The sequence below is a fragment of the Caloenas nicobarica genome, chromosome 1 (genome assembly GCF_036013445.1).
Source record: "Caloenas nicobarica isolate bCalNic1 chromosome 1, bCalNic1.hap1, whole genome shotgun sequence".
Classification (NCBI taxonomy): Eukaryota; Metazoa; Chordata; class Aves; order Columbiformes; family Columbidae; genus Caloenas; species Caloenas nicobarica.
Window position 1 is genome coordinate 90651936 of NC_088245.1, and position 27231 is coordinate 90679166.

The 27231-nt window shown below is 42.2% G+C and overlaps 2 protein-coding genes across 4 annotated transcripts in view; both read right to left on the reverse strand.

Annotated features, from left to right (window-relative positions):
* Positions 1–4745, reverse strand: part of CD247 (CD247 molecule) — a 55835-nt gene extending 51090 nt beyond the window's left edge. For both annotated transcript variants that reach the window (XM_065657410.1, XM_065657402.1), the window contains exon 1: positions 4683–4745. In XM_065657410.1, the coding sequence (XP_065513482.1) occupies positions 4683–4740 (58 nt within the window). In that variant the 5' untranslated portion in view covers positions 4741–4745. The remainder of the gene's footprint in view (positions 1–4682) is intronic.
* Positions 4746–15112: 10367 nt separating this feature from the next.
* On the reverse strand, positions 15113–21127 carry CREG1 (cellular repressor of E1A stimulated genes 1). 2 transcript variants are annotated; one of them, XM_065640539.1, is made up of 4 exons: positions 20834–21116; positions 18750–18869; positions 17309–17493; positions 15113–16753 (listed from the first exon to the last, which is right to left on the reverse strand). In XM_065640539.1, coding segments are annotated over exons 1-4 (495 nt in total). In that variant the 5' UTR covers positions 21023–21116; the 3' UTR covers positions 15113–16752. The 2 variants fall into 2 exon arrangements, with proteins under 2 accessions (XP_065496611.1, XP_065496605.1); XM_065640533.1 differs by lacking the exon at positions 15113–16753 and having other exon boundaries at positions 17308–17493; positions 20834–21127.
* Positions 21128–27231: the final 6104 nt, after the last annotated feature.

The window sequence follows — 27231 nt, forward strand, 5'->3', positions numbered from 1 at the left end:
TTGTGCTACCATTGTGGCTTCTCCTTCACTTAAAAATATAACAAATTTAAAGTGTTCTGCTACTCAGAAAGAGTCAGGATATAGTTGTTTCCATTACAATTACATCCCGTGAAAGAAATAGGCCAAATAGTACGAGCATTTCATCAGGCTTCGGAACCTGCTTGCCAGAAGCACAATGTTTAATATACTCTCACATACCAAAAGTCCATGAAGACAAAAAATTCCAAACTTGTTCTTCTTCTCGTAAGACTTGACAGACATATAACTAGGTATTGAAAACAAAATTAATAACGGGCTTCCGAAGGTTGATGGTTTACTCTGAGGAAGCTTGTAGGGATTCAAGTATTGCCAATCTATATGGTTCAAAACCCGAGACGGCTTCTGTCCCTTAAACAGAACTTGCATAGACACCAGCGCTTGTCATCTCTGAGGCTTAGGAGCTACATGTTTTCACTTCTATTTTTAATGGCTAAATTGTCAAAGGACTGGAAGAACTACACATTGGTAAGTCTAACTTTCACAAAGATGGATATATCCATTGTACGTGGCTAAATACACGGCTTTGCACTGTCTCCCGAGATCTGTGCATTTGAGTAGACTGGAGAACTGCAAAATAAGCTTTTCAATTGCCTGCACATTTTATCTGTTATATGTGAAGTTATAAATCGGTTGCATAGGACAAAGTGGAGTTTAATGCCTTCATTGCTTTCCTGAAAAACAATCTGATTTGGACTCTCATATTTTAAAAGCTAAAAATTTTACCTATTTTTTTTAAAGGAGCAGAACGGAATTTGATTAAGAAAACAATATTAAGAAACACTCAAAATATTACATGATACAATAATGGAAATCAGAAAAATCTGCAGAATTTCAGCTTCTCAAAGACTCTGGAAGAGCATAAACTGTTTTCTTAATGCTAAAAAGAAACATCAGCAGAACTTTAATTTAGCTATCGACCGAAATTGTATCGGTAGGAGAGTGAAAAATCAACAATATGCATACAAGTACACACACACACAAAGTAAATATCTTTAACGGGATAAATATTTTATGTATTTTTAAGAAGCTGTATCTTCCATCCATGCCACTCTAAAAACATATTGTCTTGCCAGAATTGCTGATGCATCTTACAGTTCTACATACAATATAGACATTCAAATATACAATGAACTGGACAAGGGGAGGAGAATTCAATGGTTATCTGCAGCTGTGCAAGCAAGTATTTTTTTTTTCTTCCTTTTTTAAACAGAGTTTGTTAACAGTTTGGAGCTAGTAAGAAAACAACTTATTTAATAAATATATGTCTTTTTTTCCTTGCTTGTAGGTTTTCTCATGGTGCTCGTCACAATTCAAGTTTGTGTGAATAACAGAAAATGGCTGTCAAAAGCGTTCCTCACATGAACATTCACTCATAAATCAAGTTTTCATCCCCTTTAAGCTGCTAGTGAACCTCCTATTTTTACCCCACTTTGGCTTTTTATCCACATAGTCTTACTTAAGAACACACGTAGGAGAAATAGAAATATATTTTCAGATAGCTTTCCCTATTTTGTATATAATTCACATCTAGCACACATGAAAAACCAAAAGGAATGCGATTGTTAACTTGTTACTTCACTCATTAGGAATTTTGCTTGGAAGGGTTCAGACAGAAAAACTTACTCTATAACAAGCGTTAGAGAATTGAATATAGCACTGCAAGAGCTCAACAAATGCCCCATTATAAAGAAAGGCTACATTTGCCTACATTTTGTTCCATTCACCAACATGTCAGTTCATAGTTTTTTCCATGAATTATTAATGAATCATTGTGAACAGGCAGGAGAAAAAGGAAATAAAACATGTAAAATTAAGCCCTTAGATTTTTTTTTTCCTTCCCTAGGACTAACAAGAATTCAGCTAGAAGAACTTAAGACAGTACACAAGGACATAGGGATGTTAGCCAAAAGAGCTTGTATTTACTGGTTCGCATTTCCCAGATCAGGTTGTAAACAACTTCTAGTTTACAAATCTTGTAGTCTGTGAACCTGCTAAGTCATCTGGTAAAAGGGAAAGAACAAATGAACCCTAAGACCCATTACCTGTCCGTGAACCAAATTAAAAAAGGCTCCTGCATCATGGCACCCAATGGGCAGAAGACACAGTTATGCAGAACAGCAAGATATTGTGAAAATAAACTGTGCAAGTAATATCAGCCAAAGGCAGACATGTTTTAGTTTCTGCAGAGTTAGCAAAAAACAGGACACTGTCCAAATCTGTTTAGCAGATGATTCTAAGAAAAGTGATTTTGTAAATTAGTGAAAAACAGGGAAGGACTGTCTTTGAAGAACCCTCACACATGTATTTATATACATATGTGTGTTGTGTATTTGAACAAATCAAAGTGTCGTCTCAACAGCTTTAAAAAAGAAAATGGAATTCTACAATATTGCCCACAGCACTGTTTTATTGCCATTGAAGTCTGTCATACTTGAGACTAAAAGCTCTGTAAACTGTACAAAGATTTTTCACATTTTAATGGTGATATTTGGGTAGAAGTCTTTTAATATTATTCTTATGTTTCAATAAACAACATGATTAATCAAGTCAAACTTCCAGATATACACTTTCGTACCTTTGAGGGGGGAAACATGGAAAACTAAATGTGTATATGATACGGTTTCCCTCTGTAATTGCTCCAAGGCCAAGTCTGAGCATTCTGAAATTTGTGGTCTGGTGTCAATAACTCAAAATTTGCATCAGAATTTGTGGCCCATCTCTAGAATTACTTGTTTTAAAACAATTTTTTTCCTCATGCCTGACATTTTTACTTCAGTACGTAGAAGTTCAAAATGAAAGACTCTGCAAGTTCATCGGTCCAAATCTCGGTAGCATCTTTCAATTTACCATCTGAAGAATAAGCACAAAACACATTATAGTGAAGTAGAATGAACTCACTGTAAGGTGGCATGCAGCTTACTGAATCTCTGTCCACTTTGACCTTGTTTTATGAAAAAAAAAAATCACTTCACCCTAAGAAGGCTTGAAAACACTCCAGGCAGCAGCAGATCTTTGCTTCTGTTCATAGCTCTGAGCTGAAAAACCAATCTGTTTGGTATCGTATTTGAACTAAATTCATTGTGATCTTACATTTTTATTACTGCACATTTTGCAACAATAATGTAGCAACAATTCCACAAGTTCTGTGCTACATTTCTTTTATTCTTCCTATACTCTTAGGCTAAATACTACTATTCTTCAAACTATTACAGGCATCCAATCAAAAATACTTCCCCCTCAAATCCACAGGCAACCATCTCCAAACCAATGGCAACGGTAGCCTGTTCAGCATTTGATCCCATGTATTTTTTGTGAGTGTGAATACCCCTAAGGGCTTTGCCCCAGATATCCCTATAGGGCTAGCTTTACCCATCTGCAAACAGTTTTATGTATTTTTTTCAATAAAAGTTTTATGCTAAAAATGTACAAATAGGAGCCTGAACCACTGATATCTTGTGACAGATGAAAAAAAATCTTTGTGTGTTTTCTCTTTTTACAGACGCATTTTGACCCAAAGTAATTTCCATATCTTTATAGCCCTATACACATCTATGGATACAGAGCAACGTAAAAAACATAAGTACCAGAACTATCATACTAAAGCACAGTACCATACTTCGGTTTCAGGAAGGGAGAGAGGCCCAGAGGTTGAGTGGAGGATGAACGGAAGGCATGCCCACCACACAGCATAAGGCTCTGCTTAAAATCCTCCTGAAATGTAACCTCTACAAACTACCAGAACTGGTCCCCCAGCACTAGCAAGTGGCTAAGAAACCCTCCGCTGATCTCCAGAAAAGTTTCAAATAAAAAGTCTGTGGCAGTAACCAAGGCTCTTCCGTGTAAGTAAGGGTGGTGTGTTAAGTACATTCAGGGTGTACGTTGTGGGGAAAACTCTTCCGGTGAATTTTGCTTTAATACATGCTCAAGCTTAGCTTACTAATATTGGCTGACTTCTCCAAACTTAGGCAAAGGCTAAAGCCCTTTTCTGGATGTAAACTCAATTCTCTCGCTCTTTTGCCCTACAAACCTACTAAGAAGTACCTTCCTCTCTCCCAAAGTTAACGTGACTTTTGAAGATGTGTGCATGCCAAAGCCGCTTCACTTTCTGCCCAAGCAGGGCCAGTGTATTCACCAGGAATAAATATATAAAGGTAAAAAATGAGTTCACTTTACACTGTCTAGCAGGAACAAGCACGAAGGCAGAGACACGAAAGGAAGGACCCTGTCCTTTTTCTCATCGCCTACGAGCCCCTCTTTCCAGTCTGCCGTGCATGTGGTTTAGTGGAAACCAGCCACCCAACATGCCATTACGAGCCACACCAGCTCTAACTTTACCTAACTAAACTAAAAGCCTCTCTTCTGCAGATTACTGGAAGTGACTAAACGTTCATTATTGTCTCAAATTTCCCCTTTCAAATCGCAAGGAGAGCTGCTCAGATGAGGGCTGAGAGCCTTATTTAATTATGAGTTGTTCAGCTGTGGCAGTCGCTCCGACGGGAGAAGAGGCCGCACCGCCAGCAACGGCTGTCCTCACCTCCTCCTCCCTGCCCACCAAAATGGTGGCGAGCACACCACAGAAGCAAAGCACTCCTTCCTCAGAAGAGCTTTAACAGAGCTCCTTGTAACAGAGAAGCCTGCCTTACCTGCGACCGGGAGCCGTGCCTGCAGAAGGGCGAAGATGGCGATCCTCCTCCACTTCATCTTGCGATGCTGGGGAGCAGGAGGCCGTGGGGCGAGGACGAGAAGAGGCACCTCCACGGGCTTTGCTCGTCTGCCGGCCCTGCAGGAAGCTCAGCTCCTATGAGGGCTTTGGGAGTCCACCTGCCGGCAGCGCCGACGAAGCACGCACCCTCCTCTGCCTCGCAGCCAGGCTGCCGCTGAGGTTTACATTGGGGTTTCCTTTTGTATTTTTTTTTTTCCTTTCTTCTTCCTCTTTGCAAGACGGTTTTTTGTTGGGTTTGGGGTTTTTTGGGTTTTTGTTGGTTGTTTTTTTTTTTTTTTTCCCCAGTTTGTCTGGTGGTTCCTAGGTCATCCCAGTTGTTGGCTGCCAATCTCTACACGGGGACTAGAAAGCCTATCCGGTACCAAATTTGGCCAGACTTAGAATCGCAGAACTACAGAATTGTTTTGGTTGGAAGAGACCCTCAAGATCACAGAGTCCAACTTCAAAAGGGGTATTAGATAACTATGCCCAGCGTGCAGTGGGGCAAAAATAGAAGTTTGAAACTGTAAGTTACAGCCACTCTTGAACTAGTAGCTGGCTAAACTGGTAAAGATATAAAGTTCATTTCTAAACCTAATTGAAAAATGTCCTTACCACATGCAACTGAGAGTTAGCTGCTCTCTCAGGGCTGTGGGGTGACCAGCACCAGGAGAGCTGGGCTCTGCCCCTCTTTGCGGACAGCATCTGCAGGACCTAAAACACCAATACAACTGGCCCTGCCTGTCTCATTTTAGTCATACCCGTCTATGAAACGGAGACGTCTTTTGATGTGAACACGCCACACCTTTGCATTTTGAAAGGGTGCCAGCGCATGCAGAGGTCTGGAGCCATTTTGTCCTCCAAGCCACTGCAGCCCATAGGGAAGGGAGCCCATGTCATCTCCACAGGAGAGCACTGGGTGGATCTCCTCCTCGCTCGGCTTGGAATAGAGAGCTTGGCAGCCTTTAGGTATGCATGCCGCTCCTTCCCATGGAATGGGCCATGGGATTCAACCTTCTTGCTGCTTGAAGCTGTCCTCCAGCCACTTACTCCAAGGCACACCAGCACGCCTCAGGAGCGGGACAAATAGTTTGAAGGTGGCTGCGGTCTGGGAGCTAACAAGGCTTTCCAACCCCACGTTGCAGGCTCGCCCATGAACAGAGTCCTCGGAGCCACACAAAACCAAGCAGCCGCACTGGCGAAGCCTGGTTTCTCATGCGTCCATGTTCTCCATCCAACATGACCACCACAGTGCCTCCCACGTCGCCCTAGGCCCCTGTCACCCCTTGGCTCTCCCGGGCCTGGCTCTGTGGGGCCGGGTGGCTGGGCACACAGCCCTGGGTAGCACACGTATGTACTGACTGACTAGCCCAGCATGAAAGTGAAAATGCCCCAGTTTTTCTGCTGCTCTGAGGAAACGAAGATCACTGCAGCTAGCTACACGCAACCACGAGTACGAACAGGTTACGCTCGAGTCTCCTTTCTTTAGCGGAATCGATGTTGACCCCCCCCCAGGCCAAAAGTGCTTGGGGTGGCGGCAAGCAGCAGGCTGAACCAGGAGAATCTCAAGGTTTGTCTCCTTGTGAAGCCAAGCCAGTGACCAAACCAGGTGGCGTTAAAGCAGCGCTCTGTAGGCAGCGGTGGATTACCACAGAGGCAACAGAACAAGCACGCTTTAGCAGCAACCCAGCAAACGTCACTCTGGAGAACACTGCGCACTATGAGCTGGAAAAAACACAATCTGATTTGTGTTAACAATATTAAATCATTTCATTATGCTTTTACCTGAGGACCTTGCCACGCTTTTCAAATTAGCCTTAATAAAGCCAGGGCAGTTAAGCTTTTACAGATAAAGAAATTAAGTCTTAAGGGAGACAGGGAAAAACAAGGTACTAGAACACAAAGACAATCAGGAACATCTGGGAGTTGTTTGGTTTTTTGTTTGTTTGGGAGTTTTTACGTTGGTTTTCTTTACAACAAGAACAGAAATTTTAAATGCACAGGAAAAAAAAGGGGAGAGCCAAGGTGTGGCTAGGGGTGCTTCTTCCTTGACATTTCTCATTGCGTTATTAAGAAGCAGCAACAGCTAATAAAGGGATTCATTTAGGGCAACAGAGCGGAGAAGACACCCAGCATAATGAGATGAAATTGAGAAAGGTAAAACCTGGAGTTTCAGGAAAATCTTCCTGAGATGATGTTAGACAGAAGTAATTTACCTAGCAAAGCATTAGGGCATTTATATGAAAAAATCACACCACTTGACACAGTGATGCCCACTCTCATTCTGTAAGAAATCTCACATTATTGTGCTCTTTTCAAATGTGAATAAAAATTTTCACTTCTGTTAACAGAAAAAAATTAGTACATTTTAGAATGAATCAGAAAAGCTTGAAAATACTATTTATATGTACCTTAAAGCCTAAAACTCAGCCTCCTCCCCATCAAAATATAGCTGGCTCAACAGAAGATTACTGAGTGATGACAACAGTAATACTATTAATACATTTCAGGATCAGAGCTTAGGCTGGGAGGAAGCACAAGTATCTTGATGAACAATTACCTTTTTCCAAAAGAAAGAGAAAGAGGAAAGTGCACAGGAACAGGACTGGTGGTAACTATTTCCCAATAGTATGAAGACTACTGGCAGGGTGAGAGTTATTGTGCATATAAGAAGTAAGAATTTATAGTCTTTTGAAAGCAAAGTAAATTGAAGTTCTTGGAAGAAGGAGACCAATAAATTTGTCACCTTTCTGTCTGGAGTAACAAAGGCTAATACACTGATATAACAGCATTATGCTTTTTAAAAAATAGTTATATATTGCACCGGCTAATATAAAAATTATCCATTTTACTAGTACCAAAGCTTAGCACTGCATGCCATTCTGTGACACCTAGACAGCACTGCTGAGCCTCTGCTCCCCCCCCAGCCTCAGAGGGGTTTTCGTTTGTGGCTCTTCTACCTCAAAAGCCGCGAGGGAAGGCTGGAGATGGACTCTGACCCATTGTCAGGCAGAAGGCAAAGCACTGCCCATGAGAGCAACCATGCATCAAAGCTGAAAGAGGTGCCTTTAGTCCCAGAAATGGCTGTGCTCGCGTACACAATCTATAGTCCGACACAAGCCAGGTAAAGCCCTTTCTGTCCACTTCACCATGTAACAGAAGACTGGCTGGAATAAGGAATTAGTGATAGGAAAAAGACCCCTGTGCTCCCACTGCAGGCTGCCTAAATCTCACTGACACCTTATCCAAAAGCTAAAATAACATCATACTAGTTATCGATATTTTTAGGTAACAGTATTTTCAGAGGAGCAAACGGCACTGCTCATCACTATTCTGCTGACCCCTGTCTCCTCCTGTTATTGATCATAGCTTCTCCCTTCAGCAGAAAGCCAGCAAATTATCACTTTGAATAAAGAGTTGAGGCCAAAGGTAAGGAAAAGGAATGAAGAGCTGTACAAGAAATGGAGATTAATGGCAGCAATAGGCACACTGGGAGAACAGCAGTTGGGCCACTGTGTTTTGATATCTAGGTAGGGAAAGGTCAGAGAAACAGAGTATATGGACTTCATCTAGAAGTGTGGCTAGAGTCAGAAAAAGGCTTTGCATGACAGTGCCTCTAGAAATTCTCTCCTCCCCATCCCTCAGCTTTTGAAATAAAGCAAGTTTATAATTATAATCTAAATACAGTGAAAGTATAGAAAAGAGCAATCATGCCTGTAGTACAAGTTATTCTCACAACAAGCACCACATGGGAGATGCAAATTGCATGCAGTCGAGGAGTACAGAAAAAGATAAGAGGAAGTGGCCTCTTCTCTAGGAAAAACCTTTTCTGTGTTCATACTACTTGCAATTACATGATGAGGAATGATTTTCTTAGGGTCTCCTTTTCAGCCTATTTGGTCACTGCATCGCTAGGAACTACACAGCAAAAACTTCAGCACCTCCAGCCCAAGTTGTGTATTAGGCAATCTCATACGTGCATTTTTACCAACAGTTTAAACCACACTGAGGTTTCAGTTTGCTCCCTTCAGCCAGATCATAAGAACTTTGTTAAAACTAGACTAGAAATAAATGCCAACACCAGTTCAGCTGAACCAGCAACTATTTTTCTCAATACAGACAAGGATACAATGGAGACATAAAACCCTCCCTGCTGGGTTAAGAAAAGCTCTGAGCTAAACTTGACTCTTTAAACATACGGGTGGAAGAAAGTGCCATTTTAAGAATGACCTGCACTGGGAAGACTGCAAGATTGGATCATGGTTCCTGAAACAGAATAGGTCAGGGAACTGAAGTGGTCTCCAAGTACAACTCAGTTGTGTTTAACACTGGTTGCAGTGCAGCTCATTATCTGTGAGGATAACATCTTTCATAAAATACAAAAGTGTGCATTCAATTGGTTATGTGTATCAATATGCCATTCTTTCTCTGGACACAAGAAGTCCTAGAACAGCTCTAATGCAAAGGGCTGATTCATCCCCAGAAAACATCCCCTTTTCATGCTTACTGGTTATGCTTTGACTGTACTATTAAAAAAAAAAAAAAAAAAAAAAAGAAAAAGTTGTGTTTGCAGTTTTAAAAGGAAATAAATGAAAACTAAAAAATGAACCCATACCACAGTTAAGCTGAGGATTAAAAAAAAAAAAAACAACAACTACACACTGCCCTCTGGCTCCTGTATTGCTGCCACAGAGAGCTTGCCTGTAATCATTCCCACACACTGCTGGGACTGAGAACAGGTCGGTCACCTAAAGTTCTCCTAAGCCTATTTGATATGGTTAGTACTTGCAGGCAAAATTAATACCTATATCACCTGATGGAAGAGATGGCCAGCTTTAGAGACAGGAGAATCCAGACAGACTGCAGAGACTTGCCCCTGATCCAGCAGGGAGTGACAGCTGCAGTGCTAGAACTAACTCAAGTCTCAAAACAATTTTTGGAGACGTTCACACAAAGATAATGGGTGTTAAATAAGCAATAATTTTCTCCAGTGAGCAAGCTGTAGCGCCCAGCAAGGCATGCCATTCACGCAGTAGACTTAATACACTGAAGAGAAAAGGTCTGCTGTTTACAGTGTGCAAGCCCACAATTTTTATTGACAAAATGTTGCGGACTGACAGTCCCACACTGCTTCATGGCATTTCAATACACTGTAGTGCCTTACAGTGAAGCTTTGCTTCGCTATAATTGGGTTCAACTGTGCTAAACTCCTTGGAATGCAGCAATTAATACTTATTTAGTGATAATTGCTGCATTCCAAGAGGATTAGTCCCTGCCCCGCACTTCTGCCAGTATTGCAAACTGAGAGCTGGAGAGACAACAGCATCTAACTACAGGGCTTGCTTTTCAGCTCCCAACAGGGAGACAAGAGATGTTGGTCTCACTACAACTGCTTTTCTCTGTGTGTTAAAATGCTGCTTTTCCAAGGCAAAACCACTTGACTGCCACTACTCCTTGCAGCTGCACTGTACAAATAGAAACCCTGCCGCATCCAACGAGGAAAAAAAGAAAGGAAAAAAAAAAGAAAACAGACACCTGCGCAGTACCATAAAGACAAACACAGCCATGAGTGTATGTTTCCTATGGGAGATGATAAATAGGCCCTGATGCTCTCCAAGAACTAATTTCTATTCATTATTTTGGGGTTTTTTTTGTGACTAGCAGTCCCCTGTTGCCACTATGGTCTTAAAATTTTCAGTGCAACGTGGGTTTTGGAAACCTATAAATGAGACGTTAGTAGAAACTTAAAATGCACCCTCTCTGAATACTGTTTTGAGACTATTGAATCTGTAATGTCCAATTCTCTCCTCCCCAGTGAAACCTTTATGATCTGCTCTGGATTTTTTTTTTTTAATGCGCTGGAGAGACCACTGCTTATGTCATATCATAAGAAGGAAGCACAATGCTACTTTCTGACATCATTAACATTTTCACCTGTTAATTGCAGGTGAATTTCCCTGATTACATTACACCATATGTAGAAAAATTCTGGGACTTTATCACTAAACACACATTCTGGAAGCGTTATTTTTATTTATAAAGCACATTTAGTATTTTACTGCATGGCTGTAGATACTATAATTAAACATTAACGTTACGTCTTGCATGAATATAGAAGTATTGTGAAGCCAGATTTTAAGACATGTGACAAGTATCTTCTTTTCCTTTATTTTCCTCTCATCTTCACCCCAACATATACCTCTTCTGCATTTTTCAGATGCTTGTCCGGGGGGTGGGGGTGGGGGTGGGGTGGGGTTAGAACTTAATTAAATGAACTTAAATTCATTTAAGCATTTTAAACAAACGAAAAATACAGTTCATGCTTGATTAGGCAACTGGTTTTGGCTAAATGACAACAGGAAAGAACTATGTGGGGTTCCTATAGTCACATACTATGGGTTTTGTGGAATTATTTCTTTATGTCTTATCTCTAAGCGATGGCTTCATTTCTAGAAACAGTTACTTTTTAATACTGGGAGACATTCAATAGGTTCCATTGGCATAAAGCATTATAGAAATACAAAGTATCTTCAGTGTTTTCACATAATGTACATGCTTACATATGCAATTATGTACACACTGCCTAACATTTCTTCATAGTCTTTCTCCACATTTGCATGCACACATACATACACCCTCTGCACAGCTTTGTCAAGTTGCTCTGTGTTCGTAGCAACCAGGAGTCATCTTGTTTTTAAACAGGCATTACCCTCACGTAAAAGTACTGAGGTGATTTACAAGTATTTTACCTGAATCTTGCTAACTGGTGTCTGTTTATGCTTTTATAGATGGGGGAGTAAGGAAAGAAAATGAGTAAGGTTACAACCCAAGTCAGCAGCAGTAGCAAAAACAGAGCTACTAGCTGCAGGAATCAGAAGCTAAAAGTAATGGGGAATTGTTAAGGCTTTTCTCACTAGGATATAAAGAACGAGAGGGGAAAAAAAAAAAAAAAAAAAAAAAAAAAAAAAAAAAAAAAAAAATTTGGATCCCTACAGCCATCAGGTTCTTTGTGTAAAAAGCAAACATCCACTCAATAATACAAAATTTCATCCTTTAAGATACTAACTGCATACCTGGCCTCAGTCAACCAGAAGACTCCAGGCAGTTCTGCAACCAGCACAATTAACAAAGCTCAAATTTTTTAAAAAGCACGACTTTTGTACCTTTAATACATACGAACTGGTCCCAATTATCATGACGTACGTACTAACTTTGTGGCTTCAAGGTCATACTATGTGTTTCAAATCTAAATCAAACTGAGTAAAAAAAAAAAATCTGACAAAAGCAAGTGTCCAGACAATATAGTCACTCAGCGTCATTTCCACAGAAAGCTGGGCTCTGAAGAACGTTAGGTACTACAGCCAGAATGAATGAGCCTTGCACTCTAATCTTATTACACTATAATATTCAACACAGAATCTCTGAGGAAGCCTCTAAACACAAAAGTTCTTAAGTCAAGAAGCCCTGGGAGCAATTCCAAGAACTCTGCATGAGAAACTCACAGACTGAGCTTCCCAGCAGGGAGAACACAATTGTTGGGGAGCACCAGGGACCAGCTGCTCTTCCAGAGCTGGGAAGCTGGCAGAGCCAGCAGGGCAGTGGCCTCCTCACCAAGGTGCACAGCCCCACACAGTACCTGGACAAGAAGAGCAAGCTGAGGTGATAGCAACATGGGTCAACCGCAGTTGAGGCAGGTTTGATGTCAAGTCGGTGGGCCCAAGCAAGTGGCAAAGGCCTGAGCTCCGGCACAGCCCCCAGGCAAACAGGAGAAGGTTCAAAACAGGGTTTTCCCAGATCTGCCTCATCAGCCAAACACCCGCACACAGTCAGGGCTGCGGGGCACCCAAACCATCACAGCCCAATGTGATTAATCAGCTGTTGGAAATTACAAATCAGAACCAGGTGGTTTAGTCCAGCTAACGATTAGCCTAAGCCAAAGCATCTTCACACTGACAAACACCCTCATTTTGGATGCTTACAGTCAGTGAGATCTGAGAGAAATAAACACTACTGAGTCTGGTGCCCCCCCCAATATTCCGAGGTGTTCCATACCTGCCTCCATTTCCTTTACTAGAGTTTCTTGATTTAAAAACCTTTAAATCATTTTCATGGATATTACTTCTGAGCACTCCATACCACAAAATGATTACAAAACACAAAAAAATGATGAATGTTTCTTTTTTAGCAGCTAGCGGACTGCTGTGTTTATGGAGGAAAGCATTCATAATACAAAGCACTGTAGAAAAATAATTTGTTTGTATCATGCCCCCTGTCGTGTGCTTTTCCAGCATCTTTGAGTTATGATGAATTCAATAATCAATTTTAAATATTGAACATTTAACAATCAGCCCAAATGTAAGTCTATGGCACCCTCTTGTGTTCAACAACAATATAACAATTTGATTTTGAATCTTTCCAGATTTATTGTGGAAAAATCTGTTGAAATCAAGAAAGATCTGTTGAAAACCAATCCATCTATTAAGTTTTTAATACTTTTTGTATTAATCTAATACACTGACTGAGCTACCTCTATTTTATTGTGAAGATCACAGATACAGCATTAAACAACTAAGAAATTAATTCCAGATAGAATCGAATAAAGGATTAAATACCTGATACAGATAAACTCTATTCTGTAATGATACAGCATGTTGCAAGAATCTACTGGGCAAAAGACTTATATTAAAACACAAAAAGAAATTGAAAATCAAGAAGTAGAAACACAAACATGTCAATGAGCAAGATTAGTAGACAAAGGAAAAACATGACTGTATCATTAGAGATACAGGCTGAGATTATCCTAATTAGACTCCCAGCTAGAAAACATCCTGTGATTTAGTGAGGTGCCTAAGGTTATCCCACGTCTCAGATTCTTATCTATGAATGGAGATACTTAACCTCCTGTGTATGGAGAGTGACTTCATTACTATTTAGAATATGTTCAGATACATCATGCATGATATGGTAAAGGATACACATGGTCAAAAGTTAAAATGCTGATTCACTGTTTACAGCTGTATTAATTTACTATACTCAGCCTCTTCTAAGCCACAATATTACTCCTGGTTATCAGGAAAAAAGGAAACAAGCTCACAAGCAAATTCCTGAATGAGCATAATACAACAAGGTAAGCACCAGGAGAAAAAGGTAAGGAAAAATAGCACAAAAGCTGATGACTTTCTTGTGTTAGTGATACAACATTTACACACTTATCACTACGGGAGAAAAACAGAGAGATGTTTAGTATGAATGATATCCTAGTCTGCTTTACATTCCACTTCTACATAAAAAAATCTCTTTATCCAAGTGTTGAATGAGATGCCCAGATAGAACAACTCCTGACAGTTCTTCTCTGATTAACCCTCAAATCCAGCTCTGTACATGTAGCTTAACCAGTTGTTCACCACCTTCCAGAAGAAACATCTGGCTGAGGTCCTCTCAAATTTCAAATGTGAAATGATTTGGATGACGTAAAGTTGTTCTAATGAAATGCAGTGGTATTAGAAAAATGCCTAAATTGAATTGTTACCAAATCTCTTCCACTCCCCAGCAGAAAATACTTGGGAATTGGTACTAACAGGAACATCGAATCCAACAAAGCAAAACAAGCTTTATTCCGCATCAAACCCTCCAATGAAAGTAATTATTTTAAAGGTCTTGTACTGCTTTTGGCTGAGATAATTTTTTTCATAGTAACTTGTTTGGGGCTATGTTTTGAACTTTTGAAGAAAACAGTGTTGATATCACACCAGGGTTTTAGTTATTGTTTTAACAGCACACCAAGGCCTTTCTGCTTCTCACTCTGCCCCACCAGCGAGTGGGCTGGGGCCGCATGAGGAGCTGAGAGGGGGCACAGCTGGGACAGTTGACCTCAATTGACCAGAGGGATATTCTATACCATATGGCATTGTGCTCAGCATATAAAGCTGGGGAAGAAGAAGGGGAGGGATGTTCAGTGATGGTGTTTGTTTTCTGAAGTAACTGCTAACACACGATAGAGCACTGCTTTCCTGGAGGTGGTTGAACATCTGTTTGCCGACAATACAGTCATTCAGAAACGCAGCAATCCTAGTCAGAAGAAAAAGCCAAATAAGGCTTCCTTGTATTCATTTTCAGAAATCGCACTGTTATTATTTTATGTTCCATTTCACAGTATTGGATGCAGAAAAGAAACTGAAACACAAAGATGCTTATTCCATCCAAGGAGGGAAAGCCAGGTGTAACAGGAGTGTGTCACTATTTACTCCAGCGAGCATGAAAAACTCCAGATTGATAATAAAACAAGAAATCTGAAGAGAGGGTGCTTGTGTGAAAGACAGCATGAGGGACAGAAGTATTCTTGAATGTGTAAGAAATAATGCTCGACACCTCTTGTCAAAAAATATTTTAATTTTAACAAAAGCCCAGCATCACCAGTCTCGCACATCAGAAGTTATGGAGTGACATGTAATGTATTCAGGTGTCCCCACGGAAAGGATCAAGTCTATAACAGAGGATCACTTGAGTTTCCGCATTGTTATGCCTTATATAAAAATATTTCCAATTTCATATTTAATGTCAGCGCTATCTGTTCAACATAAAGTGCCGTGTCGTAAGACTTTTTTGATCCTAAATTAATTTTCAAATAGTAGAACAGAATATGTTTGATACAATAACAAGTACCTTTTTCTCCCCCTCTGCGAAGGAAAGCTTAATAAGTTACCTCAAAAATACTTTCACAAATCGTTACAGCGTTTGCAAAAAGTAGTCACATAATAATGACATTAAGATGTAGAAATGAGTTGATATGATAAATTCCACTTTCTATATATAGATCTGCCTCTAAGGAGTCTAAATTATCACATTCTTTACTCTGTCAACTAGGTAATATTTGCTCACTGTAAAATCAACTTAATTGCTCACAATCACTTTTGGATATTTGTGAACTTAGCACATGGGAGATGAGAGAGGATGTAAAAAGGTGCTAATTTATTTATTGTGATTGCGTATGGCTTATTTTAATGGAGAATTAATTATGCATACCTTTAATTAATTTTCATTCTCTACAAGTCATGAATCATCTGTGTCCTACTGTATTATTTCTTTCACACTTTTGGGTTACTAACCCAAAATTTCTGTGTGAGGCTTCCAAAACCAATAATCTCCCCAGTTCTACTGTTGAGGGTAATAAAAGCTGATACATTGCTATTTTATCAGACTAACAAAGCTGAAGATCGTAAAATCTTAATCAGAAAACATTTACCCTTTACGACATTATCATTGAATTCACAAACCACTGCTCTTCTTATACTAAAGTCAGATACTTTAGGTATTACCACTCTATGTCTATTAAAGAGTCAGGGCATATGGCCACTGCCAGCTGAAGAGTTACCAAGAACTTATCCTGAGGTGTATGTGCAGTTTGCATAAACACAATCGTATTCTATAGCACATTCAATACAAGTAGCAAAGTAGAAAAATGGCTCAAATGAGTGTATTAGCATGCAAAGAAAATTCATATCAGAACTTGGGAACTCAGTATATCATTTGCCATTGTAGTACAGGCAACACTTCCCATTCTACAGTCAGCTGAGCCATCCTGTAGTACTTTGCCATAAAGATCGAAACTAAACTGGTATTAATGATAAAATAAAATTGCAGAGTGCTCAGATATTATTTAATGAAGGCATTGAAAGGTTTAGAACTGCACTAATCCTTCAGTTTCCAGTAAACACAGCCTTTCTGAATGAAGACTGTCAACAGACGGACATCTTTCCAGAATCACGTCCAGTGAATAAAATTTAGTTAAGGCTTATGCACAAAGGTTTTTGAGTATGGCATAATTCAAGTTGTGCTAGTTAGTGAGAATTTACATTTGCTTCAGAAGAGTTATATAAGCTCATTAACAACGCAAGGTGTTTGATTTTTTGCATTATTAATTCAGCTCTTCAATACCTACAAAAAAAAAAATCTTTCCTGAAACAGCCAAAGTAATTCATTTGTATATCAGCATCACCAAGGATCTTCTTCCACCTACAAGGAGTAAGAATAAAAGTGAAATTGAATGCCTAAGTGTTGACTGCGCTAAAACGCATTCAAAAGTTTTGAAGACTTAGTTTCATGTAGACAATATAACACGATTTCTCTGTACTTCAATATCATAATTTTAGCTTCAAAAGCAATGTTGTTTTGAAAATATTAAGCAATATCACTGCAATCCCATTAACACAGCTTCATAAATGCCGAAGTATCTCACTACTTTTAACTATTAGACCAAAACATCATCTGTCTTGCAATTAATTCAGAGGCCAGTAACTCTGCCCACTCTACAGGAGTTCTTCCTCCCCATAAACTGTATTTAAACTGAGGTACAAGTGCAGTTAACCATAGATAGTTCTATAAATATTATATTGTTAAGTAGGTGGATCTCACATTATGTTATGATTTCAGACACTGCATCCAGTAGACTACTTAAGACATAAATGTGTATAAAAAACAGAGACAGGTAATATACACAGTTAATAATAAGGAGAAATTGTACAGGTTTCAAATATAATGAGATTAAGCATACAAAACTCAAGTACTTACTAAGGCTTGACACTGTAATATTCTTCTGGTGTCACAATTTTCAATCCACCAAAGTAGTCCAGGACCCAAATATTGGTGATGTTGAACTTGGCAAAGAACCAATTATGATCCTTGGGCCAACTTTCCATTTCAGGGTGGCGACTGAATAATGCTTTCTTTGCTAAGCCTGCTTCTGAATCATTCACCTAAACAATAACCAGCAAAATATTACAGTAAGATACAGTCATGTGAAGACAAATTTCATCTAAAAAACCCCACTGCTGACTGCAGTGTGCTTTTTTCAGTTTAGCCACATCTTGTCCCAAAGGACTCGTTACTGGCAGAGTCCGCTCATCTTTAGTGTGATGTACAACTGTACACAAGACAGAAAAAAACCTCCAAGGTAGTCGATTTTAGTATTAAATCAAAAGAGTGCTTTTAAAGTAGGCATAAGCAAGAAAGTACTTCATCAACATAAGAATAAATCTTTCAACAAATCACAAAACAGGGAAGTATGGATTCCTGATGAATTATTACAATGTAATATTTTAGGTGTAATTTTACCTTGTCTGCACCTGCTCACTCAAACAGACACAAACAGATCCAAACACATTCAGATGCATGCAAACAAATACATACACACGCATAAATATGATGATACAACAGAATCTACAAGAGAAGGGAAGCTGAAACATGTGACAGCACTTAATATACAATGTGCAAATATTTAAAGGTTAAATCAACAAGTTCAATCTCTGGGTATAGTACAAAAGGAACTCAATAAAATAAATAACCCCATGATTGATGAGAAACACATGACAGCAATTAAAGGGCTGCTGGAGTATAATGTCCAAATATCTGAGGTGTGAAAACACCAAATAAGAATTTAGACTATCATACAAGAGAGACTAATTATGATTAATCATTATCCTCAATCATTACCCTCAATAATGGGATTAAGATCTTCAATGAATAACACGTGCAGTTCTAAATGCCTTCTATGGGACACCAAAGTATTGGTGCACAAAAGAACACCATCAGTTAACACAATGCACTTTTTCTGTCTCTAACACCTGTAAGTTTTTAGCCGAGGTTAATATTGACTTCAGTAAAGTTCTGGAAATGCATGTCACGCTACACGGACCTTGACGATTCATTCACAAGAAAATTGTCTTAGACTTCTTAGTTTCAAAACAGGTCTAGAGGAATGAGGGAGACTTCCTTCATTACAATATTGTCCTTCCATGTTCCTTGCTAGATATATACCAACATAGCTCCTGAAAACGTCAAGTGGTAGCTTCATTTTCCTCACACAAACTATGAGGTAGCCTTCTGGTATCAGGGCACACAATGTCTCTTCATATACTTTCACACGGAAATTCTAACCTTCCTCTTCTCTGTCCACTACACAATACTATTTGATGCACACACTCTTGTCCAGTGTCAACTCTCAGCTGCTTACCTTTACAATACTCCCACAGAAGATTATGTGGGCACAGAGAGGATTCTGGGGATCATATCTGTGCTTCTTGCAATAAGGTGTCTGTGCCAAAGACACAGTTAAGGAAGCATTTGAATTGATCTGAAATGCAAACAGTAAGACAACAGGTTTACGTACTTTTGCAGAAAAATGTCATATCCACCATATTTTCAGCTTTTGGTACTTTATTCAGCTCAGTATCACTGGTAAAAAGAACAAAGCTGCCACAATCTTTTCCTAACTGTATCTGAAAGCCTACTTAGACGAGCTCTGAATCTGAAAGAAAGCTCAGTTTAGAAGTGTGCTGAAGTTTCTTACCATAAAATGCAAACCTCACAGGACAACACTCCTTAAAACTCTAAATTCAATATACAGTCTAGCTATTTCACATTCAAATGATGATATATACCAATTTACATACACACAGGACAGTACGAAAGACAAGGACATACAGTGAAATTCATTAAGATAATTCTGGTGGAAGGACAAAGGGCTACTGAAAAGGTAAACAACTGAGTTTCACAACTGTTGATAAAATTCGTTAAAACAAAAACAAACACACACCCCCATCAAAACAAGCCTCCCAGCTGCCCCCAAACTGGTCAGCTCTTTTTAAGTTATAATTGAATTTTTAAAGTTAGGTTTAAAAAAATCTTGAGTACTTAAGACACCTAACCTGAAGAATTAAAGAATCTGTATTGTTTTTCTAAAACTAATTTGGTGAACACAGCTTGGAAAAGTACTGGTGCAGAACAGGGTTGCCTGCTGTGGAACATCACATACCAAAGTTCATTATCTCCCAGCAACGAAAGTTCATGTGAAATTTCATTAAAAGAGGTCATCTCAAAAAGAACCCCTGAAAAGTCACTTAAATGCTATGCAGAGTACCGCTGAACTGATGAAAGAGGAGTAGCCCCCTGACAGATAGGAAGTTGCTTAACTAGAAAAAAGCTGACTCATGATTATTCAGCACTATTTCCTACCAGACATCTCTCTTACGCGTGACAGTCAAATGTTTCTAACAGCAGAATAAGGATCTCTTGAGGAGCCTTCTGAAGGAAAATGTTCATTAGCAGTTTATACCATGATTTTGATGTTATTCTGAAAACAAAAGCTTATAGATGGGGTGGAGAAGATTACTACACGAGATAACTTAGGTTTTCTACAGCAATTAGATACGTAATTAAACTATTCTGAAGTAAAAACTAAAGCTTCACAGGGAACAAGCAAAAAAAGGTTTATAGTAAAACAAAGTCTGAAAAATTTCCATTATTTAAGTTTTGTGTTTTACTAATACCATAATAGTTACTAGAGCAAAAAAAGCTTTCTAATAAAGGAGGCATACAGCTGCTATTTCCCTTACTTTTTAGCCAACTCTCTCTTGACCCACAGCCAATTACACACACTCCGAGCCTCAGCATCAGTCTGCTGCCTTTCGTTGTGCACTTGCCTTTACAGCGGGCTCCCGAGACTTAATTGCTGTTCCCTCTGTAGTCTGTGTAGGGGCCCCCTTTGCTCAAGCCCCACGCTGCCATTTTCCAGTCCTTTTAACATGTTTTTGTGAAGTTCTCCCTGTTTAAATATTTTGCGGCCCCTCATTTCTCTGGTCAGTTCTCCTAGAAGCTCCAGCCGCCTCCTCTACCAGAGTGCTGCTTAGCAACTTTTCTGACCGTGGTCAGCAGGAACTTCTCAGGAGGACTGCTGAGTGTCCACGCAGAGAACACGGCCTTACATTTAGATGTTCGAGGGCGAATAGTTGTCGCCAGGGCTCACAAGTGAGGTGACACCCGTGGCACAGCCAGCGAGCACCACTGCGTTACCTCCCGAAAACGCAGGTGCGAACCTCGACTCCTACAAAGGAAGTTCCGAGCGCCGCTTGCTACTGAGATTAAAAAGCTCGGGCAACGGAGGAAAATACGACATCGCACTAGTAACCTGCATACTTTAAAGCCTCCTTTATCGGGGTCGCTATTTATATCGGGACAGCCCTCCCAGCCCCCCTTCCCCGGCTGGGGGAGGGGGCGAAACCCCTCGCCCTTGGCCGAGCCCCGGCTGCTGCCGCTCACCTCCAGGTCCTGCACGGAGATCTCCATGTCGGTCAGGTAAAGGTAGGGGACGCCGCTGCCGCTGAGGGGCCCGGGGGGCCCGTCGCTGAGGGAGAAGATATTGGCGAAGGGGCGGCCGCGCAGCCCCTCCTGCGCGGAGAGCGTGGCCAGCGCCCCCCAGTCGCAGTTGTGCAGCACGAAGCGCGCCATGCGCGCCGCCTCCTCCGGCGGCGGGATGGCCCCGCCGGCCGCCAGCAGAAGCACCGCCGCCGCGCACAGGAGCAGCGGCCCCGCCTCACCGCGCCCGCCCGCCATCGCCGCCGACTGCCGGGCGCCGCAAACACCCGCCCACACGCACCCTGCCCCGCGCGGGGAGGGGCGGGCCCCTCAGCTCTCCGCCAATCGGAATAAATCCGCCCGCCCTCCTTCACCAATGAGGGCACGCCGGGAACAGCCTTGCGAGTGGGAAATTACCTTGTCCGCTGTCAGCCAATGGGCTCGCGATGCCTGCTCTCTTCAGCCAATGAGAACTGCTGGGAGGCGGGGACTATCCCCACCCGCTCCCGTGCGTTGTAAACAACCTCTGACAGCTTTGCCTGGCCGTCGCGAGCGGAGGGAAAGGGGGCGGAGCCACGCATAGCCCAGCAGCCAATGAAGGGCCTCTTCAGAACTCTCTGCCAATCACGTTTCGCGGGCGGCCGGCAGGAGCGGCTCGCTCCCTCCCGTGGCGCGTGTGGGGGCGCAGTAGCAGTCGTTGGGCTGTGGGGGGCGCTGACGGGACGCGGCCAGACCCGGCCAGACCTGACCAGACCCGGCCAAACCCGGCCAAACCTGACCAGACCCGGCCAGACCTGACGGCTGCGGGCTCTGGCGCCGCTCGTACGGCCCAGGAGCAGCCGAAGCGGAGCCAGCCCCGCAGAACGGCCCTGACCACCTTCTGGCACCTGCTTGCTTGGACCCGAGACGTTTTGCGAGGCCTGAGGGAGCTGGTGTGGGTCATGGCATCGGCACGGTGCCCAGCAGCCGTCCCCTGGCGTCACCCCTGGTTTGTCTGGCTGGGGAAGTCGGTCAGATCCACAGGGTGGTTGTGGCACCCTTGGCCCCAGTGAGCCTGGCCGCTGCTAAATCAGAGGCTGGTTCTGTGTCCTTGCAAGTGTTTTGTGTCCCATTTTCCTTGAGGAAAACCTTGTCATTTAATTACACCAAACAGGGTGTATCTGAAACTGATTTGCACTGTAAAGCTCATAGGATCATTTGCCACTGCGCATAGCTGAAGTTTTACCACTTAAAAACTGCAGGATATATGTCAAAATCACCTCTTCTACAAGACCTGGTTTCACTAGTCGAACAACCTCCTGGTATTCAATGCATCGCTTACAGGATAAATGCTGAGGTATGCCTCATTTTGTCTGTGGCCTTGTGCTCAGTCATCTTATAAAGATTTGTATAAAGAAATCTTTTTAACTGGGGTAATTTTGAAACTTTATTCAACTTCTCCCGAGAGATGGGAGCTTTCGGTTTTCCCACTTCGATCTTACCAAATACGTCAACTCTATGTACATGGAAATGTACTATATTAGCACAAAGAAACCCAAATTAAGTTTGTGTGACTATCATCTGTCCCCAGGTGCTCCGTAGCACACACAGCTGATAGCAGGCCAGATGAATCAGTTTGTTGGGGTGAATTCAGGAAGGCAAACACATCATGCATCCATTCCCTACCATTTCTGTACCGTCCTGTTGTTGCGTACATGCAGAACAAAATAATTTTTCCTCCAGTGTTCCCCTTGCCTGCAGGGCATGCACAGGGCCCGGTTTTTCCTCCCTGGCACCAACACACAGAGCCTTCCTCTGCTGCTGCCCTCTCTTGCCAATGCTCAGGAGAAACCCATAGTTTGTTATAAGTGAAAGGCAAAAAAGGGCTGCTCTGAGCCTCTGATGTACAGTCACTCAGCTCAGGGAGGTAGCTGAGCTTGCGAGTAGCAACTGCTCCAGCAACAAAGTCAGGCAATACAAGCAGCCTTGTTGGTGGTAGGGGCACAAGGGCAAAGCGCTACGGAGAAAAACAGGGCAAGAAAAGGAGTGAAGTGTGAGGTAAGAGTGCGCAAAAGGTTGATTTTATGTATGTAGGATTATATAAAATATTTAGATGAGGGGCTGGAGTAGAGCATATCAAAGGGAAAAAGCAGCTGATCTGCAGGAGCGAAAAGAGTAAGGAAGAATGGGATTAAAATGGTCTGGAGGAAACAGCTTAGGAAAGAAAAGGGGATAAGGAAAACAAGCTGCAACAAACACTTTTTGTTAGAGATTTCGCTAACTAAAACTGAGACATTATAGCTTCCTCTATTCTCTCCCCACCAACCTGTGCATGCATACACAGTAATGGCTTGTTCCTCTCCATTTTCAAGCAGCCTTGCCCTCTGAGAACCTGGGGAGGGGTCAGTATTTACTTGATGCAGTCAAAGGGTCAAGTGGCAGAGGGAGGTGGTGGGTATGAGTGTGTGAATTATTTTACTGGGGAATAGGAGAGCGTGACAAGGAGCACCCAGGACATGGTTGGTGGAATCAGCACAGGAAAGAAGGGATGTCGTGGAGAGTATGTGGAAGTAACATGTGCCACGGGGAAAAAAAAAGGATGGAAAGGATAGAAAATAAAGTGGATGTGGGAAGAAGAGCTGTCAATTCTTTTTTCTTTCATTTCAGAAAAAAAATGCAGAAAGGGGAAAAGTTTTTCTGTTCTGCAGTTTAGATTTATTAACAGCGTGTATTTGCTGAATGTGGCTGTCCCTCCTTTGCCAGGAAGGGTGCATGTTTCTGGAGCTGCACAGCCTCTGTGGCAAGAAAGTCAAAAGTGAGCTTCATGGAGATTGCAGAAGATCATCCCCCACTCCCCCTGCTACTACTGGGACCATGCAGTGGGTTCTCAGGGGCCAAGAGAAACTGACCCATTCAAAAAAAGTCTGCCAAGTTTTCCTCACCTCCTCCTGCCCCTGCAGCCTTGTGGCACATCCGCAGCCATCCCAGTCTGCAGGCGTCCTAGCCTGCAGCTGCCAAGGGGTTCTGCTGCTCAAACCCAGCCTCCTGCAGGATTTGGGTTGATGAGTCTGGTGGGAATTCAGCACTCAGCAGGATTTATGGAAGCAAACAGCATTGGCTTTCTGCTACAGAGACCAGGATTTATTAGGCTGAGTACTCTCTGCAGTGGGCAGTGCACACCGATGTATAGACTGTATTGCACATTGCACCAAACAAAGGGGGCTTGTTTTGGTCCCCTCTTTCTTGGATGTGTAGTATTGAGTGAACCTGTAGGGCAAGGGATAAGGTCTTTAATTCTTTCAGCTTGCTCTGAAATTATGTGATACAAAGTAAATCTCCAGGCTCTCTCACTTCCTCAGCTAGATCTCAGAGAAAGGAGAAGGATTCTCTCTGTTGTGATGCAATAAGCCTAGGGGCTCCTAGCATCCTTGCATAACAGCGTCAAGAAAGTATTGCTAGCCACTAGTTCTCCTTTTCAACTCCTATACTTATTTACATTACAAAAACAGTAAGTAGACAGTAATATCTCACCAGAGATTGAGCCAGTTTACTCCCTCCAGGGGCTGGCCAATTCATGGAACAATCTTAATTTTAGTGTGGTTTACATGCAATGGGCCACAGGCTGAATCTGGGGGCTGTGTCTCCAGAGAACATATATTTTAGCCAGAAAGTGGGCAAGGTCTCCATCCTGGCAAGTGTATCATCATGCTCCATCTGCCCTCTTCATGGCTGGTCTTGCCCTCAGCCAGCTCTCTCCTTAGACATCATGGTTGTTTGACAAGCCAGGCAAGGTTTCTCTTCAGACACACAGTCTACAATGCGCTGGGCCAGGCTTCCTGTCTAGATCATGCAGTCTGCCCATGAACAGAAGCCTTTCTTCGTACAGATAACACTTGCGGGCTGTGCAGTCTCACTGTGTGTAGTGCTTGATTTCTGAGCCAGGCCAGCTCTCCTCAGCCGAATGACAGCCAGAGTGATTAAAGTCACTTGCCGCTGCGTTTGACAGAAGCGACTGACCTGAGTCAGCTCTGGCAAAAGCTGAAGTATTCGGCACTTTGAAGTTCCAACGCTCGGTGCCACATGAGACCCACCATGCAAATTGTTTCTAAAAATGTTGATCAGATATCCTCCTGAGGAGATATCAGCCCTGCCAAACAATGCAGTACTACTGCTATTGGGAAATGGCACACCACACAGACCTTTGTTGAACACAAAAAGGTGTTGGGTGCTTGTGCATAATGCATTTATTCGTTCTTGTCCTCAAAGTTTCCAAGTTAACTTGGTTGGGAATTTCGCTTTTAACAGTGTAGTTTTTTAAAAGATAGGTAAAATGAATATAGCACTGGCCTGGTATTCAGCTAAAAGTCCTTTACCTTTTTAAGACCCACTACACAGGCAGTGGCAAGGCAAGCTTCCTCTGGGCATAACCTGTTAGGGACCAGAAATGTTGTTCCATTTTCAGTCAGAAAATCTTGCTGTTCAGTCAGAGCTTGGGCTGTGTGCTGAGGAAGCTGTTGCGAGGACCAGCTGTGACAACCACTTTCTAGGGTGCTAGGAGATGGGCAGCAAGTCTGGCCTGAGAACAACAGAATCAAAACTATGGTTGTATCTAGCACAGATACCTGGAATTGTGTCAGCACCCATATTCCGACTATAACTTTTTGTTTGTCTATATTAAGCCTTGCTGTGTATGTACCTGCTAGTAACTGGTAGAGGAATTGTTCCATCTAGAAGCAAGCTGTCAATAGCTGATGCTGATAATATTTGTCCCATCACTCTATTAATCTAATGGGATGCAGCCATGCTTCTTAATACTGCAGCTCAGTTTGTTCTCTGAGGTCAGGCGGATCAGCGGTGAAGGAAGAGCTCTCCAAAGAAATTCAGGTGCCGCAAGAGAGGACACTAGCTACCTGTACACTGCCCATCAGCCCCAGGTGGCCTGGTATGAATGAGGGTGGTCTCCCTCAGCGTGACCTCATTACTAAGAGCAGATCCACTCAGGCAAGGTGTGACAGGTGAAATGCTCCCTGTACCATATAGCATTTTCCTAATTTTACTCTGCTTAGGGACAGGCTTTTGCCCAGAGCCTGAGATTTAAGAAGCCTGGTTGATCTGAACCCTGATGTTACCACTCAGGCACAGGCTAACAGGAACACGTGAAATGATTCATCTTTCAGTTAATCTCTGTCACCTACTTTTTTATGTGGCCACAGCACGACACACATAGTCTTGCACTCCCCATCCAATACAGCTTACAAGAATCACTTACAACTGCGTCCTTTTATTTAATTCAAGTGTCTTTGGTAAGGGGGCTTTCCCATCCACATCGATCTCCAGGGGTGTGCAGCGTCTGGCAAGCGAGGCTGTGCGTACACGCGTGGGTGCTGGCACATGACCGTGTGTGTGTGCGCACGCGTGTGTGCTCTCAGATGTGCTTCGCTGCAGCTGCAGAGTTACAGAAAAAAAATGTCGATGGTACAAAGCGTTCCAGCTGACTTCATTTCCTGCTGATAACTCCCTGAAGAGGAGGGCGAGGCTTAGCATCCATGGCATTAGTTTAAAGCTGAGGGGCAAGGGCAGGGTTGGCAGGAGCAGATACTTCAGAACAGGGGTAGCAGAATGGTGGGTTTAAAAAGCAAGTTTCCCATAGAAAACACTGTTCACGTTTGCTTCCTGTCAGCTTGCCATTGTTGGGGGAGCTGATGTGCAAACCTACACCAAAACAGGATGTTGGCTTTTAGAGTTGATTGATCTTTGAAATGTAAGTGCTTTTTTTTCTGTGGTTACCCTATCCCCCTTTTTTTCAGTTGAGAATTGAGTTGTTTGAGTGGGAACAGGAAGGGTTGAGATCCCATTTACAGGGGGTCAAAAGCCCAACCTGGTAACAGCTGCTTGTTAATAGTATGAATTTTTGAAAAGGATGTGAATAGCAGCAGCCAAATCCAGACAGATAGGTAGACAGAACAATCTCAGATCCTGGTACTGACAGGTGAGCTCTACTAAACCCTCAGTAAATGCCTTAACAAAGCAGAGAGATTCAATCTGTCTTGCAGGGACCCACAGCTCTCTCCACCCTTTGGTCACCCACCACCCTGACAAACATACCTTCCCAGATTCAGCACCCACACAGACACACCCGAATGAGATAGCTCTGTGGGCACAAATATCTGAGTCAAAGTTTCAGATGCCCCCAAAACCTTTCTTTCCAGAGTAGCCTCTGAACAAATGATTGCCGTGTCCCTGCATCTCTTCTCTGTTGACCTAGCACCCTGTAGAGGCCCCATTGTCCAGACTTCATAGCCAAAATGTAAGAGGCCAGCAAATATTACAAATGGTGTTTCTGAGCATGGCAGAACGAGTTACGCTACCTCTTTTACAGGTGT